This window comes from Rhipicephalus sanguineus, chromosome 9, assembly GCF_013339695.2.
Source record: "Rhipicephalus sanguineus isolate Rsan-2018 chromosome 9, BIME_Rsan_1.4, whole genome shotgun sequence".
NCBI lineage: Eukaryota > Metazoa > Arthropoda > Arachnida > Ixodida > Ixodidae > Rhipicephalus > Rhipicephalus sanguineus.
This window is the reverse complement of record NC_051184.2, coordinates 25,570,214-25,587,481: the sequence shown is the minus strand read 5'-3', so window position 1 is coordinate 25,587,481 and position 17,268 is coordinate 25,570,214. Positions and strand designations below refer to the sequence as shown.

The 17,268-nt window shown below is 45.0% G+C and overlaps 1 protein-coding gene and 1 long non-coding RNA gene across 2 annotated transcripts in view; one reads left to right on the top strand and one right to left on the bottom strand.

Moving 5' to 3' along the window:
* Positions 1-12,127, bottom strand: part of LOC119404793 (post-GPI attachment to proteins factor 6) — a 34,231-nt gene extending 22,104 nt beyond the window's left edge. The window contains exons 1-2 of the mRNA XM_037671462.2: positions 11,992-12,127; positions 1,066-1,231 (exon numbers count right to left, since the gene is read on the bottom strand). Coding sequence (XP_037527390.1) covers positions 1,066-1,231; positions 11,992-12,073 — 248 coding nt within the window. The 5' untranslated portion in view covers positions 12,074-12,127. The remainder of the gene's footprint in view (positions 1-1,065; positions 1,232-11,991) is intronic.
* The window catches only part of LOC119404798 (uncharacterized), a 55,609-nt gene continuing 40,672 nt past the window's right edge, over positions 2,332-17,268 (top strand). Inside the window, exons 1-2 of the long non-coding RNA XR_005186370.2 lie at positions 2,332-2,444; positions 8,006-8,117. This is a non-coding gene — a long non-coding RNA (uncharacterized LOC119404798). The remainder of the gene's footprint in view (positions 2,445-8,005; positions 8,118-17,268) is intronic.

Sequence of the window (17,268 nt, the reverse complement as noted above, 5' to 3'; positions counted from 1 at the left end):
CTGTTGATCGTTATCGTCTGTTATTTTATTTTATATGAAGGTGCTTGTGCTAAGAAGGTGTGCTTTCTTTTTCAACACTCCATATGCTGTCCAAATTGCTTGTCCATTAAAGTAATCATTCCAGAATATAAGCTCTTGAAAAAATAAGGGCTATATATGCAGTCAGTAACAACGAAGAAAATCAGCCTCTCCCATTTTCTCACTTCCATGAAGTCACAGGGGACAAACTGCTTTCAATATAGGCATTTTCAGAGCTGCAAGTTTCGGAGCACGAAGACAAATAGCAGCATCATTCTGTGTTCACGGCTAGCTTGTACTGAATAGCTGATCATTACGTAGAATCAACTGCAAAGGTTCTAGGACCATGCGAGTGCAGGCTAAGCTGCTAGTCCACACCACTTAGCGATGCGCCACCTACCGTTGACCACAGCGCTATACCAGAAACGGGTTTATCTTGCTACTCGTTGGCATATCGATTTTCTACTGCCATGCAATCCAATATTGGTTTGTTGTTTTTCTGCAAAGCGGTTATCTGCAATAAGGCTGTCACACTTCTACTTAGATAGCAGTGTCACAGCAATCATTGTGTGCTTCGAGCGGCGTTCCATTGGGTAGATATCAGATTGTGCAAGGAGTTGCGACCAGTATATCAGTTACTCTGATATACTGCTCAAGAAACAGAAGCACATGGCCATGGGTGCCGAAGAGTATGTCACGTTAAGCAGAGAAAGATAGCAAATATTTTCGCCCAGTGACTAAATAGACAGGTCAAGGAAGGGATGTGTCTTGGGCGTAGCGCTGCTGTTGATCGCCGCTGACAAAGTGGAAATGTCGTAAAGGGGCTGTTGGCCATGTGTTCGCGCAGTCCGTAAACTCTTGCTGTTGACTGTGCAAAGCAGCAGTTGATAACATAGAGCCACAAGTTTAGGCAATTCGGAGGCAGGGGATAGGTCTGTTTGATGCATGCACCATTAACGACAGTAAGTGATGCTCTTAGGGAGAGACACAAATCGTCACGTGAAAGAAGTGATATAAGCTTTTGACGATAATGAAAACGGCACTGACATGTAAACTGGTTGTGACGGGCAGTGCTTATCGTCCATGAAGGCCACAAACTGCCATGCCGCCCGTGACGTTTGAGCAGGCACTGTGAAGTGGAAGATGGCCACGTCACTGAACGTCCGATACGGCCGAAGAAGGCTCTCTTGGTAGGCATCGGAAGGAGTGTACACTGCAATAAGCAATGAAGTAATGAAACATTATAAGTACTTTAGTAAGAAAAGAGGAAAGTAGGTGCCTACTTTCTTCTAGCATTCCTTTCTAATATTTCTAATATAGCCAGGGGGGGGGGGGGAGGTTCTCCTCAAAAATTTAAATTTTGCATGTGTATATGTACACGCACACATACAAATGCATGCACAAACATACATAAAGTGTGGTTGAATGCCCCCCATGGAAAAAATTTCTGGCTGCACCCCTACTCAATAGTGCTGTGTTCTTTGTGTTTGTTGGTGTCCGACGTGTTTTTTACATTAATATTAGATGAGTCTGAAATAGAAAAGAACTGCCTCAACCATTTCAACTCGTAACCTAAGCACAGGTGAACACAGAATTCAATGTTTTTGCCGTAACTTAATTGAAGAGACACTATATACACTGCAGCATGTGAAGCTACAAAGGGCACATAAGAGTGGTTTGTAATGCAAAGGTTTCGGTGAATGGCAATAGCAAACACACATTATCGGCGAAGGCAGGGTGGCACTTTTCAAAAATAGCTTAATATATTTACACACACACACACACACACACACACACACACACACACACACACACACACACACACACACACACACACACACACACACACACACACACACACACACACACACACACACACATTCGCGCGCGCGCGTGTGTGTGTGCGAATATATTAGCTATTTTTGTAAATTGCCACGCACGGCAAAAAACACAATTCTAATTCTTGAATACATCGTGACGGCGACGAATGAACTAAGCTTCTCCAACTGGATGCTTTGAAATGAACGAGTTTGTGAATTCGAAAATGGCGCCAAGGCGGCCGCGATAGCGATGCAACAACATTGAAAAATTTTAACCCAACGGTATTATGTAAAATATTTAAAAACAAATAAGAAATATACCTATTTAAAATATTTTACTACGATAAAGTATTTAATTTTAATGCAGAAATGTATTATGTTTACACACATTTTTATTAGAGACAGGTCTGTTTACTAGCGCCACCAACGTTGTATGAAATAACTCTGCGAGTAACGCGTAATGCGGGATGCGGGCGACGCGGGAACGCGGGCTCTTCAAGGCTTATAAACATGCCTGCCGTCCTCGCACGTGTTCCGTGAACCAAGTTTTATTGTGCTTGCTGACAGCTTTTGCTGCAACGCAGGATGGAGGACACTTCAGCTTTCGTAAGTGTTTTGTTGTTGTTTCGTGGTTGCAAGTTTTGCTTTTACTCGAAAGCTTTGTCATACAGTTAATGCACAGCAAGGCTGCTGTGCCGAAGTTTCGTTTTCGCCGCTAAGTTTCTGCTGTTTTCATGGCGAGTGTCTGGGTATAACCGGCGCAGTAATTCGTTTCATGTTGATACACGTGTGTCAATTTAGGACTGCTGGCTTCGTTGGAATTTCTTAATTGGATACGGCAACGGCAGAGAGCTTGACCTGTGTGAATGCACGCCGTCAGTTCCCGCTGAGATGTGAGTGGTGACGATTAGCGACCCTATACAGTGAAATCTCGGTGATACGATCACAGCTCATACGAATTTCGGGGTGATACGAATATTTCGTTGGTCCCGGACAAGGCCCATTGGCCTGCAATGTAGTGGAGTACGGTTGTTGTGAACCGATTTTCACCCAGCGACATTTGATACGAACGTACGCTACCGCCCAGGTACGAAGAGGTGCTGGCCGCGCTGTCGCGGAAGACGCGCCAAGTACGTGTCAGCGCGGGAATGCAAGCGTGGGCATGCACGCCGCACCGAGAAATCGTCGGAATGACGGTGTAACAAAAAAGTTTTCTTACGGTCAGAATAAACCTTCAGAGTCGCGTCACGGCCTCCTAGATTGTGTGCGCGAATCGTTGAGGCTTTTATGTGCCTCCTTCAGCCTTCACGTTTAGATTACAGATGACATTAGCGCCATGCTTTTTTTCTCTAACGCGTCGACGCGGGCTGCTCTCGTTGTACTGTGTTTACATGTGTCTGCCTCGTACATCAGACATCATATGAAAGGTGGACGAGGACCGAAGGAGGGCGAGGACGCTCTTGGTGAAGGAGTCAGGCCTCACAACGTCAACATGCGCGACCGTTGAGGTCGCACTTGTGCGGGCACGGCCATAAATCTCCCAAAAAACATCCCCAACACCTCCGCGATAACAAAATCATAACCAGGGCTGGGCAAAGATACCTTGAAATTGTATCGCGATACGATACAAGATACTCTGGCAAGAAGTATTTGAGATACAGATACAAGATACTAGCGCAATAATTGTATCCGATACGATACTTCCCAATTGTATCTTAAGATACTTCGATACATTTGCAAATTTACCAATATAGATCGATATAGTGAAGCAGCAAGGACCTATTTACAAAAGTGTTTACTGGAAAATTTCTTAATGCGACCAACTCTGTATAATTTTATTGAAATGCCTGTTTGTATCTCGAAAGCTCTATCCCTCTTGCTGAAAGTATACTCGTTTCATTCCGAAACAACTTATTCAGACTTCTTTGGCTGTTTAAAATGGCAGCTCTTTATACACTGCGCTCTCAGTGGTTTTTGCTTGACACTTTTGTAATTGATGGGTGTCGCTGCTCTACTTGGCGATCAGCTAGCGGGTTGCCATGTATTTGCAAGAGCACCATTACGAACCTTCCGCACGATGTCGCGATTGCCGCTCTGCAGTCTTACCTTGTCCATAAGCGTATTACCGTTTTCGCAATACCGCATCACCCGACAGTTGTAGAGCAGCAACGCTGGTACCGATATTTCTTGTCATGCATCGTTTGCTGAACAGGACGCAGGCGGCGGCCCTCACACAACTGCTGACGCGCACGTACCCCAACCCCGCGCAATGTAAGAGATACTACCCGAACACATACCCGGAAATATATGGACGGTCTGCCACACTGAGGTCGCCACATTAACTCACATGCTCTGGGACTTTTACAAAAACCCTCAAGGTGCTAACTCCGGAATCCTTCCGCCGCGGTGGGCCGCTGCCTTGCGCAGCCCCAGCATCGGCGACCAACTTTGGGATGTAGCAGGCACGCGAGGCGGTGGTCCCTACGTGGGAGACCTAAGGCCCGGTCGGCGAAAGCTCTGCAGGACTATCAATAAAGCTGTTACTAACCAAATCGTTTGAAGATGATAACTACAGAGTCAGCGCTCAAAATTAACTCAGGGCGTAAAACTGCAACGCGTTTTCGTAGCTGGCGTAAAGCGTTTGTTAGCAACATATTCACTAACGTGCAATCTTGTACCATTTCTTCTCAGAGCGGACTTGTGCCACCCAGAAACGTCTGAGATGTATAGTATACCGACACAAAGCGCCGCAAGATATCGCTGCTATTCACACTATTACCCGTTCTAGCTCTGCTACCTGTTGATTTCTAAAAGTAAAAAAACGAAAAAATACGGTGGCCTAAACAAGGAAAACGAATATAAGCGAAATAGCAGGGTGGTTCAGTATTAAACAATCATTGAATAAGTATACACGTTTCCTGTAAGAAGAACCAAATATTTAAAAAAAGAAGTGGTTAACCGCGACTGAATGAAACCGACGGCATATAGTCTACCGTCATGTGGCGCTTGTTGTAGTGTTTTTGTATAGCGCTGAATTCGTTAATTAACTAAGTGCAATTATGCAACATTTTAAATATTCCCTTTAGGGCCAAGTGCGCTTCGTCACGTAATAGAGCGCATTTAAAAACGACCGATAAATCTTTTTTGGCGTCGTACATGCTGCGTAGCGAATGAAATCAAACCGTGACTGCGCTCATGCGCTACCGTACGGCAGCGCTCTCAAACGTGCTTCCACCGAAACAACCGGCGCGCGAACCTTGAGCCTATCGCTTCTCACAGACGATGGCGTTTACTTGCCGTGTACGGCAGTCAGAAATGCGGACGCACTGTGGAGCCGATGAGCGACCGCTCATTTTGTCATTTTGGCGCGGTCCACTTGCCGGTCGTTGCGCTCTATGCACGTTTGAGAGCGCTGCAGTACGGTAGCGCACAAAGGCAGTAACGTGGTAATATTTCTCCGGCTTTCTTTAAATGCCTGAAAAAGTCAGTACGTAGCATGTACAGTGGGGATGGAAGGAAATTTGAAGAGTGTTGCGCGCTGTTTTCCTCTCGCTGCGACCTTGGTGACGATAAAAAGATGCTAGAATGTTTCTTGATTGTATAATGGAAGACTATTGGCTATTATTACCATCCAGGCTACAATAGCTTGAAAAGAAATGCGAAACAGTGGAGAATGTAGATGCCGCACTGTTTGCGTTTCTTTCCATCCCCCCTGTACGTTTCCACAAAAAGTTGGCTCGGTCGTTTTGGAGTGCCCTCTACAAAGTAACGAAACGAACTTGGCCCTAAAGTGAATATTATACATGTGGCATAATTCATCTTAGTGAATTAATAAATTAAGCGATATATAAAAATACGACATGGTTTACTACGTGACGATAAACCATGTCGTTGGTTTTATTCAGTTGAGGTTAACCACTTCTTTGTAAATATTTGGTTCCAGTTACGTGAAGAACCCTGTATAAACACGATACAGGCGGCACCCCTAAAAATTATGACAATAGAGCATGATGAATCGTCAACTTAGATCTTAAGGTGAGCCAAGAGAAAACTCAGTGCCTATAGAAAATAGCATGAAACGGCTCGTGGGGACGCTCATGAGAAAAACGGAGTGCTTATTATTATGTTTCTTAAATCCCCGTCCTAACATCTTTTTTAAATTTTTAAAAAATAATTTCATTCATTATAATGCAAACTCAATTTCGCTATTTAACTAAATCATAAGCAGAATTTTCGTTACGGTATACTCTAGGCACGCTCAGATTACTCTACTTTTGTCCTCATCATCGCCTTTACATAACGGTAAACTCACATGGAATCTATATATGGGAATAGTAGCAATTAAAAAAAAAATAAAGCAGGGAAGGAATTTAGGAACAGGTTACAAAAGACATATTACAGTAAACAGGCGGGCAAAAACTGTACAGAAGCCCAGGTAATGCAAACGGAGGACAGCAAAGAGAGCACTGTACTAACGGTCAAATTATCATTAAAAGAACTTCTTGAATGATTCAGTAGGAATTACAAAGATATCTTCTGTTTCGTAAATGCTCGTCTCGTTCTACTGCATCTAGCATCGGCAACGGGGTTGCGATGGTTGTTACCTCATTTGTATGTAAGCGAATCTCGTCGTATGTAAGTGAAGCTTACATCCATGATACATCACTAATAGCTGATGTGTGACAGCAGCGGGACGCAAAGCAACCCCATTCTTGCATTCCTGAGACTGCAAACGAGCACAACGAGAGAAAAACTTCGATGACGATAACGGCACATCAGAATTTTAGCGGAAGACGCCGCACGCATTGGAGTACGCAACACAGTACCGTGGCTACGAACAAATGTAATAACACTGACACAACTACAAAGAAAGTAAACATCGAGAAAACAAAAGGTCGGATGCGCGTGACTTTCGCGCGCTAGTTTTTGTCGAGATGGCCCGAGTGCCACCACGTGACTCTTCTCCACCGAAGGGGACGCGTACACCTAATAGCATGTGCTCGCTGAAGCACTCTGGCGGAAAAATACAAGAATGTCACTGTCACCTAAATTTATTCTGGAGGCTTAGTGGTAGCAGTATCAGCTGGAGAAGCGGAGTTCAGCCGACGTTTATTGTTTCGCTCGGGGGTGTTTCTATAGAAGTATCGTGTAGCTTAAGATACTAGATACATTATTGAATGTATCGGAGATACAGATACTCGTTTTGCGGGACGTATCGCGATACAGATACAAGATACCCAAAGTGTATCTAAGATAGTATCTAAGATACATGTATCTTCGATACTGCCCAGCACTGATCATAACACAGGACCGTGGTTCTGTAACTTTGTGGCCTTGATCCATCGCGGCAAAGCAGTTCTTTTGCTACTTTCACTGCAGTACTGCAGTGTCATGGAAAAAGGCGTACTAAAATTTGGAAGGGGCTACTGCTGTCGCAGGTCACAACACACCTGGTTCAATAATTAAATACGTGCGTACGAGTCTTATATTTACGAGTGCTTGTATGATTGTCGACATCTAAACATTTAACTGACAATCATTAAGGGTTCTTCCTGACGTTGATACGGCCCTGAAAAACAATAAATGAAAATGTACGTCAGCTTTCTTTTGTCGCATGCTAATTTTCCATGCTTTCTGGTCATACGAATTTCGGATGATACGAATATTTTTGGTGGTCTCGTGAGATTCTTATCACCGAGGTTTCACTGTATATATTTTTTTTCGGCCACTGGATACGCCAACATTCGTTGACCGTAAAATGAGTCAACCGAGTCAGCATACATGTGTAAGTTCATGTAAAGCATAGAATAACAGAGAGCTGAGCTGGTTGGTAAATATTCATTCCAAAAAGACAAGGCATGCTTTCTGAAAACACGTCCATTTGAGCGAAAGTAAAAACGAAAGTATAAAATTATCAGTTGTATATCGAACAAAGTTAACAAAAGTGCGTGTTTTTTTAAAAATATTTTCACCACAGCTTTTAGTGTTTTTTTTCTGCTACTTAACACTGTAAGCACGTTTCTTGTTGACCATATAGATGGCCATAAATGATTGAGGTCCACTCAGAACTTGACTGTATAAGGTGATCAGAAAAACTATTTGTTTCTGCTTATCGCTATTGAAAGTGCTACTTACATTGTCCGATTGACTCTTTTTGTATCTTTCAGAAGCCATTACAACCGACTCAGCATTCACAAATGGAACCTCCCATGTAATGACAACTAAGCCATGGCAGCGTGGTTGAAGAACTACTTGAGAGCACAGTCTGCAGCTAAAAAAGTAAGCTTCGCACATAGCATAATGGAAAACCTTTTTCTAGACCAGTTAACATCCCTGCCTTTCTCTCCTGTTCCTTCCTTCCTCATCATGCAACCTATAGAGTGCATGATATCTGTATCTACAACTTCAGAAATGGGGTTCTTGTTTTACGAAGCTATATTTCGTAAGAAAATTATGTCTCGAATTTTTATACTAACAGGCACTATTTTCTAAAGGAGTTACCACAGTAAGGCAGCTGCACTTAACATTGGAAATCAAAACAAATAGTCTGGGATGGTAGTGCAGCCCCATTATTGCTCATAAAGCGCAAGTAATGATGAGGAAAGCATGTAATTATATTTTAAATAATTATTAAATTAATCACATTTTGAACATCCCACATTAATACTGAATGTGATGGCTGGGGTATGTGTGATGTCACATCGGACAGCGTTGGGTGATCATGCCACACTGTGCCGTTGGTAGTCGTACGGCTCAAGTGTATTTTTTCTGAATTTAGAGCTTCAAGTTAACGTATTTTCGTTTCACAGCACAATTTAAAAGAGCTGTTGTGCTGCGTGTCGCTTGAGGCACGCTAGGTGTGACACTAGTCATCTGGCGACAAGGGCCTTTGGGAACCTGCTGCCTTTCGTCTCTTGTGAGCTATCCTCCCACAAAATAGTCCAACTATGCTTGGCACAGTTACAGATGAGTACTGCAAATTGAGCATATAGCTCGTGTGATTTTTCAGTAGCCACAGTAGAAGGTTGCAAGCGGAAATGATGCAGCCTGATGTGATGCCCATGATTTTCGATGATTGTAAGACACCGTCTGGCTGACTCTACCTTCAGCGTTTAAACGGTAATTCATGGCAGAGATATTCGAGCAGTCCAACCGCCTGCCTCTATGTGTATGGGTTGGATTCAACCCAATGTGCATCTGAAATGCCAACTTTGTAATAGTAATAACAGTACTTGAAATCAGCGGATAAAAGCGAGCTATGCTCTTCAGATTCATTTTCAGTAGTACTTCAACCAGAACATGCAGTTTAAGAAGTTTTCGTTCTACACAGTTTTGTTTACTGTAGCTTATGTTTAACTGTTTTCAGTGGTGTGTGTAGTTTTATAGATGTACTCCCTAATTGTATTGACACATATAACTTCCGGACAGCTGAAAGAGTCTGGCAGTTAAAAAAGCAAAAAGAGATGTATAATTGTGTCCACTATTTTCATGTAACAGGCATGGGCGTCGGCAGGATTTTGTCTTGGGGGGGTGCAAAGCCATGTTGCATAGCGGCTGGGGGAGGGGGAGAGTACTGGTGTAGCTTGGGTGGGGGGCAAGTGCTGGTGTGGCTTGAGGGGGGCAAGTGCCCCTTTTGCACCCCCCTGTCGACGCCCATGAACAGGAGTGGCACAGCTGCGCCAAAGTGCTACATTTCCGACTTCCTGCGCCAAGTTGCGTTAAAACACAGGAATGGACAACCGCAAATTTGTTTTCTGTCCCGTTTTAGCAGAATCTTAGTGGTGAAAACAACTATGATTCTGCTTCATCTGCGATATTGAATGTAACGTTCCGTGGGACACTGGAACCAGAAAAAGTAGAACTAACATTGGACTAAGACACGCTGGCTTTTATAGCGCTATATAGTCCGCGCGGTTCTCGGTTTGCCTGGTAGCTGCCGACTCCATGCAGATAGGCCGCACCGGTGACGCCAGAAACATTGCGAATTGGCCTGGATGAGTTGTTGTCATGGTTACGCACGGACCATTGCCCTCTAGTGCAGATGAACTCATTAGCTCTGGTATTAAGCAGAATGATAATTGAAGAGCGGCCACGTGCTCCTTTCTAAAGGAAACTCTGCCCCGAAGGAGGCTGTTCTGCAAATTGCAGGATTTGACAAAGTGCAGAAAACGGAAAGCAATCAAGTTATAATAAAAATTTCATGCAATGTCTGATATCAAAATTGGCGACATCCTGCACCCCTCAGTTCCACTCCTTGTTAATGTTTTTTTAACTTGCAATTTTACAATATGAAAAATTCTGACGTCGAACATTTGCCCTAGTTGTTTCTTGACAGCACTTTGGTTCTGTGATATTCCTTAAATAAAAAGGATGACTTCCTTTTCTTTTGACCAGCTGCTCCAAAACAGTTTTGCTGCACCAAAACGCAATTTTTTCTGCTCCAAAAAACATCTCCATAAGCTATCTGAGCTGTCCCACCCCTGATGTAATTTTGTGCCTCTATAATCCACACAAACTCCACCTTTTGACATATTTAACACTGCTAAACAAAGTCCGTTTCAGTTCATTTCGCTTTTTATTCATGCCCTTCATTTGTGCATAAGATGAAAGTAGTAAAACTGCATTTTGCATATTAATACTTAAGTGTTTTGGCTTCTACTGGACAAGCTAAGCACTACATTTGCAATGGCATTCAGGACACGTAATGCAGTCTCTAAGGCAAAAGTTTGGGGAAGGGTGAAAGCTTGAAGAGATGAAAAAGAGCTCTGCATCTGGCAGTTAGATGTGGTGTTTTCATATCCCACCAACTAATATTTGGACAGCCATGTAATTCAAACCTTGAGCAGGGACACTTCTTTGATAAGAGTATCCAACTGTATCAGTCACTAGTCTTTAAACATTTTTGGAAAGGACGTGTCGCTTCTTAAGGAAAGGGGCTAGCTAAAAGATGTGGTGTGTGGTATTGGCCAGTGTTAGCACTTCATTAGGAACGCTGCACATGTGTGACGGGTACACGTGTCCTGGTTGGGTGTGTTTTGTTTTGTGACAAAACAAAGCTTTTAGTTGATTGTAAGCGCTGGTGCTCTTCCCCTTTCTTCTCCGTGTCCTACATTGCGCATAAATTTTCGATAATGAGCCAGAACTCGCTCGGGCAGTCGATGTCTACGCATAGCTTTCCAAGACATCTAACAGCAGTAAGTGGAAGGAGCATTAGCTGAGCTATTAGCCAGCTTGCATATGTCTAAGGCTAAGATCCGGCTTAGAACAGAAAGCTAGGGGACTTAACCATAGCATGGACAAGCTAGAAGACGTCTACTGATGACCTTGCATTACGTGAGATGCATGCCATTATTTTGACTTTTTTTTCCCTTGAAAGCCTCGGACGAGGTGCTAGCCTTTTTTACATGACCATCAGAGAAAAATTAACTCAAGGAAAGGCTGAATAGTTGGATATCGGAACTCTTTTGCCAGGGATTCTTAAAAACCCCTGGGCTGTAATAACATGGTTTAATACGAAAATGTTTGATTCCACCAGCAAGTGTCGCACATAATCAGCTTAAAATACGATGATCATAATGGGAAGTCTGTTCATCACTTCTAGAAGCCTACCGATAGCATACCGCGCGTACAGTAACAAATATCAACCCGTTCTATATCGAAGGCGCGCGCGCGCGCACGCTAAACTACGATCGAAACAGCAGGCCTGCAAAACAAGCCGCAACTATCGACGCTGCATGCAGACGTGCACGCCGCCAGAAGTTTCGTGTATTATTTTTTTTTGTTCCAACGAAAGCCGTTGCACAAGTGCTCTCATCAGCAAGCCAGCGCGCTGAAACGCGCATTGGGACATCGCTATTTGAAACTCGCCCAGTGCGTCGAATCAACTCCCGATTGAGCGGAACGTCTCCAACACCGAGACGATCAGTGCCCAAACTACGAGCAGCTTCCCGCGCGAACCCGCACAGCTGCATTCGTATAAATGAACGAGAGAAAAGGTAAAAAGAAACAAAAAATGACGGGAGCCAGGAAGGATGCGATCGCGCGCGCCTCTCCTTCCTCGAAAAACAGCATCCGCACGGACTGCCGATCCCTGTCACACGCGAGCTGTTTAAACGGTGACGTAAACGCACTTACGTGTACAGTATACACTCACCTAGCGGAACGCCCAGGCGAACGGAGTAGAGAAGCCAACACAACCGTAGCAAATGCCCCATGCGGGAACAGCTGTTCGCCATTTTCTCGGCTAGCCAGCCATCCCCCTCCGCTCCTCCCGCGCCGTCTGTCTTTTCTTTTTGTGAGGGCCTGTCGCCGTGCGCGCGGGTTTCGTTCGCTCTCGCTTGTTTTTGTTGCGCGCGTTTCTTTCTTTTTGTTCACCGGGCCGGACGCCGCGCTTTCGGAATAAACGATCTCCTTCGCGTTCGGCGCGCTGCCGAATCGCGAGTTACTGCCGGCGGGTTTTAGTATGAAACCTCGAACGTTAATAATAGGTGCAGCGTGTAGCATAGCCATCTCATTCCGGATTCGCTCGAGTGAAAATGCCGGCAGACGACGCGGAGAGCGAGCCCCTCCTCCGCGAAATCTGGTAGATACTGCGCGGGATGTTGGTGGCGGGAGCGTCGTTTCGAAAACGAAACTATCACGCGGTTTGCGCGCGCGATTTGAAACGCCGGCGAGCACCGACATTAGCCATACTACGCTTCACCGCGCGCGAGTAGCGAAATGAAGCCTGCAGTTCGTATCAGCCAATGAGTGACGAGAACCGACAGCGTGTTTTATAAAAGTTTGGAGGTCTCGAGCGAAGTGCCTTAGCAAACGTTGCATGGACCTTTATGCATTTGCCTAAGACGACTCGAAGGCACAAACCTTCTTTTTTTTCTCAGTAGAGTGTATTCATCCTACAATTGCTGTTGTCATTCCGGCTTGTCAAGCGCGCAGTACATTTGAATGTGCTTCGCAGGACGGTTGTTTTTTTACTACAATTGCCGCCATTCAGAATCTGTAGTTTCCGTTATAACGCGCAGAGTCCACGAACGACTTTGTGTGTACGAGACAAGATAATTTCTCGATCAAGCTTTGTTGATGGAACGTGACATCTTATTCCAGTGTCTGCCAGGTCGTCGTGGAACCGTCAGTAACGATCGCTCGCTGATGATGCCGCCTTGTTTGCCGATGAGAAAACCAAGGCAGCTCAGATACCCTTGTCAACATGGACGTCCGCAGGATTTTGTGTTAGAGTGTGCAAACCCGTGTTTCATCGCTCTGATAGGGGGGGGGGGGGGGAGCAAGGCCGACGTTTATGCTTGTCAAGTAAACTTGGCGAGAGGCCATCATTTGCTTTATTTCAATTTATATCTAGCCGGGTTCTATCGGCATACTGGATCGAACCCGGCTGTGCAACGCCATCGCCACTGAACTATCACGGCGGGCTCATTTAAAGAGTACATCGATGTGCGATAATGCAGGAGGTATGTGTAAAGATCAGGAAAACATACTGTCACTTCGTCTCCTGTCTTTTTTGCTTCTGCCTACGCATAATGCGTATGATTTCTCTGCGGCACACAACTCATGCCTCGGAGGCTTGGACAAAAAGGTGTCACGTACGTATACACGTACTTTGCGTCACGCTTCTAATGGATCACATGACCTCGGGGAGCGCGAAACGTAAATACTGCCCACGAAGAGGAGACGCGGTCACCGCCGGTGTCTCGCACGCAACGAGCACGGGACGGCGTGCTTTATGTTCCATGGATACGCGTACACGCGGCCCGTATGTACTGTACGCTATGCGTCCCCAGACAATTGTTGGCGCGCGCGTGTGTGTAAGCGCTGTCCATGCATGATACACAACGATCGGACGGACGCAAACACAGCTGGCAGGCGCATATAAAACTATTACAACTTTCGCTTCACGTTTCTGCCGCATGTTACCACCCACTAATGTAGACGGAGGCGGGGGGGGGGCAATCCTTCCCCCCTGCAAAATTTAAAAAATCCGGGGCGGCGGGGGGGAAGGATTGCCTCCCCCCCGCCGCCCCGGATTTTTTAAATTTTGCATGTGTGTATATGTACAGGCACATATACTAACGCACGGGCGTACATACATAAAGTATGGTTGAAACTCCCAAAGGAATTTTCTGGATACGGTATACATACTGCCATGAACCATGTACACTGGCGTGAAACACGGGGGGGGGGGAGGTTGGACCCCCCGCACCCTTTGCATTGTCCCCCCTTGAGAGTTATCTTTCAAACGCCATATACTTGAATTGCTTGAGAGTTAGCTATAGTGCAGTTCAACTTTTTTTATTAATGCCTGTTTATTTTGTAGTGTGTGTAGGCCTGTGCTCAATACCCTTCAGCTATGTCAGACTACTGAAATCGCAACTTCCGCTTGAATGCATTCGGAGAAGACTCAGTAGAACAATATATGCAATTGCATGAGCTGGGAATCCATGCTCGTTTCTTTTAATTTTATATAAAAGCATGACTTTAATATGTATACAAATAAAAATAAAAACAAAATGACAGCTAGGCATAGGTCGGCAAACTCACTCATGAGTCGACTCACTCACTCACATTGAGCCTGGAGTCGAGTGAGTAATATTTTGGGGAGTTTGAGTCCGAGTGAGTCTAGTTGAGAAAAATTTTAACCTGAGTCCTAGTGAGTCCGGTTGAGGAAAATTTTGGTGAATCTGAGTCCTAGTGAGCCGTTTTATCTACACCACTTCAGCATTACTATCAGCTTTATGTCGGCTCACGCTTATACTCCCGTCGACTCACACATACTTCAAAGCCCTAGAGTTCATACGCCAGCTCAATATTTATTGATTAGAAGCGTGAGTTACAGAGGCGTGCGGGGGATATGACCTGCCCCTGAAAACTCTTTCACAGGAAGTTCTAGATAAAAATAACTCGTGTGAGTCATCTCTTTAAATAAAAATGTCCTTACTGGATTGCAGCCACTGACAACTCATATCTGAAGGTATGAGATCAAAAGGCGCCAAGTAGAGCAGCGATTATGCGATATATATTGGTGTGAAAGAGCATTGACTCCATGGTCGATAAAATCATTTATACGCTAACGGACTCATGAGTAGACTCACTCAGACTCAGAGCCGTGAGGCTGAGTCCGAGTGAGTAATATTTTGCTGAGTTTGAGTCCGAGTGAGTTCGGTTGAGAAAAACTGGTGAATCTGAGTCCTAGTGAGCCGTTCTATCTACACCACTTCAGCATTACTATCAGCTTTATGTCGGCTCGTGCTTATACTCCCGTCGACTCACACATACTTCAAAGCCCTAGAGTTCATACGCCAGCTCAATATTTATTGATCAGAGGCGTGAGTTACAGAGGCGTGGGGGGGATATGACCTGCCCCTGAAAACTCTTTCACAGAAAGTTTAGATAAAAATATCTCGTGTGAGTGATCTCTTTCAATAAAAATGTCCTTACTGGATTGCAACCAATAACTCATATTTGAAAGTACGAGATCCAAAGGCGCCAAGTATAGCAGCAATTATGCGATATATTGGTGTGAAAGAGCATTGACTCCATGGTCGATAAAATCATTTATATGCTAACGGACTCATGAGTTGAGACACTCAGACTCAGAGCCGTGAGGCTGAGTCTGGGTCCGAGTGAGTAATATTTTGGTGAGTTTGAGTCCGAGTGAGTCCGGTTGAGAAAAAATTTAGCCCGAGTCCTAGTGAGTCCGGTTGAAGTAAACTTTGGCGAATCTGAGTCCTAGTAAGCCGTTCTGAGTGACTTAGAATAGGGGGAGTGTCCAAAGCACCGCGCGAATACACGGGAGGATCGAGGGCCTTTTGCGGTGAACTTCCGCGCCGCGGCACTGCCGTGCCGGACCCGTGGGCTTTCTCCACGGCGGAAGCCGCGTCAAAGCGGCGATCGTCTGCTTCGCGCCTGATCTTTCGGCCGCTATTAGCCAAAATTACGGGAATTTGGGCAATACTTAATACTGTGTCACTGCAACATAATAGTGTACAGACTCATCGCACAGAGAACGCGTTCGGGCATTGTGAAATGGTAATTTTTTATATTTCCTTTCAACTGGTTTGTCACCGCGATGGTCTACATTTACGCGGCTGTTTGACCGCATTCTGCGTGCACTTCATCTTAAGAGAAGGCGCTTAATTTACTTTCGTGTCGAATGACGAATGTAAACTTGCTTCAGGAGAGAATAAACTGGAGATAACTAGGAGAAATAGCAGATATGCACGTAGTAACTAGCCCATGCTAACGCGTTTGCACCCTTCATATCCTATCTTTTATTTCGTGCATTCGATTTCTTTTACTAGTTGCCTTCCGCGCTCTGCTGCTTCAAGCCATTTCATGCGAAGCCGAATGTGTCAGTCGGCGTGACCGCGGTACCAAAAGTAAAAAATTGCTAGCGTAACTTGGGTCCTGTTCACTTGATATACATGAAAATTGGCACGGAGGGGCACGAATGTACGTATGCCGAACACGACCGATAGGTCATGGCATCACTAACTTGACATGCCTGCCATATGCGTAACGACTAACAATAATAATATGGTGTGTGGCGCGCAAACCCGCCTTCTTTAGCCAGAAATAATTCTGACGATGTGGGGTCTGACGATTTGTTTCCGTCAGGTGATAAAAAAACGCCAGGCCTGCGCGGAAAGCGCAGCACAGTCACAGTGAAAGCTGGAAGAGTGGCATTTCTAGAGCCTGTTATAAACTCTCCTGTGGCTACTAATACAGGTACATTAGCAACGTACCCACTACGCAACAAAGCGTAATTTTTGGGAAGTTGGGAAGCACCCAGCACGACACTTTCGTTGTTCTGCGGAGAAGCGAGGTACCATATGTAAGCGATTATGTGCAGTTTGTTGATGCGGCGGTTGATGACGATGAATAATTATGGTTGCGCCCTTTGTAATGGGTTGGAAGCTTTAAACGACCCACTAGTTACGTAATGCATATTGTGTGACGCCCGGTCGTTATTTAACTGTCCCACCACGCTTTATAACACACTTTAACCAGAGAAACGTAGAGCGAGAGAGAGAGAGAATTGACTTTATTGAGACCCTGAGGAAATGGATCATGGGAGCCTTATGGGCTTCCTTGGCAACCAACAGAAGTGGACTTGCGAGGAACCCACTACACTATAAATCATTGTAATTTTTGAGAAGTAGGGCAGTAGGCACTGTGCCATTTTTCGTCATTCTACAGACAGCCGTGGTACCTGCTAAACGCATGTAAGGCATTATGCGCACTTTGTTGATGCTGTGCGTGATGACGATGAAGAATTATGGAAGAGCTCTTTGTAATGGGTTGGAAGCATTCAACAACCTACTCGTTGCGCAATTGGCATTGTGTGACGCCTGGTTACAGAATTCGCGTTGTGCGACGCTTGGTGCTTATTCTACTCTTTTACCACGCTATATTGCAT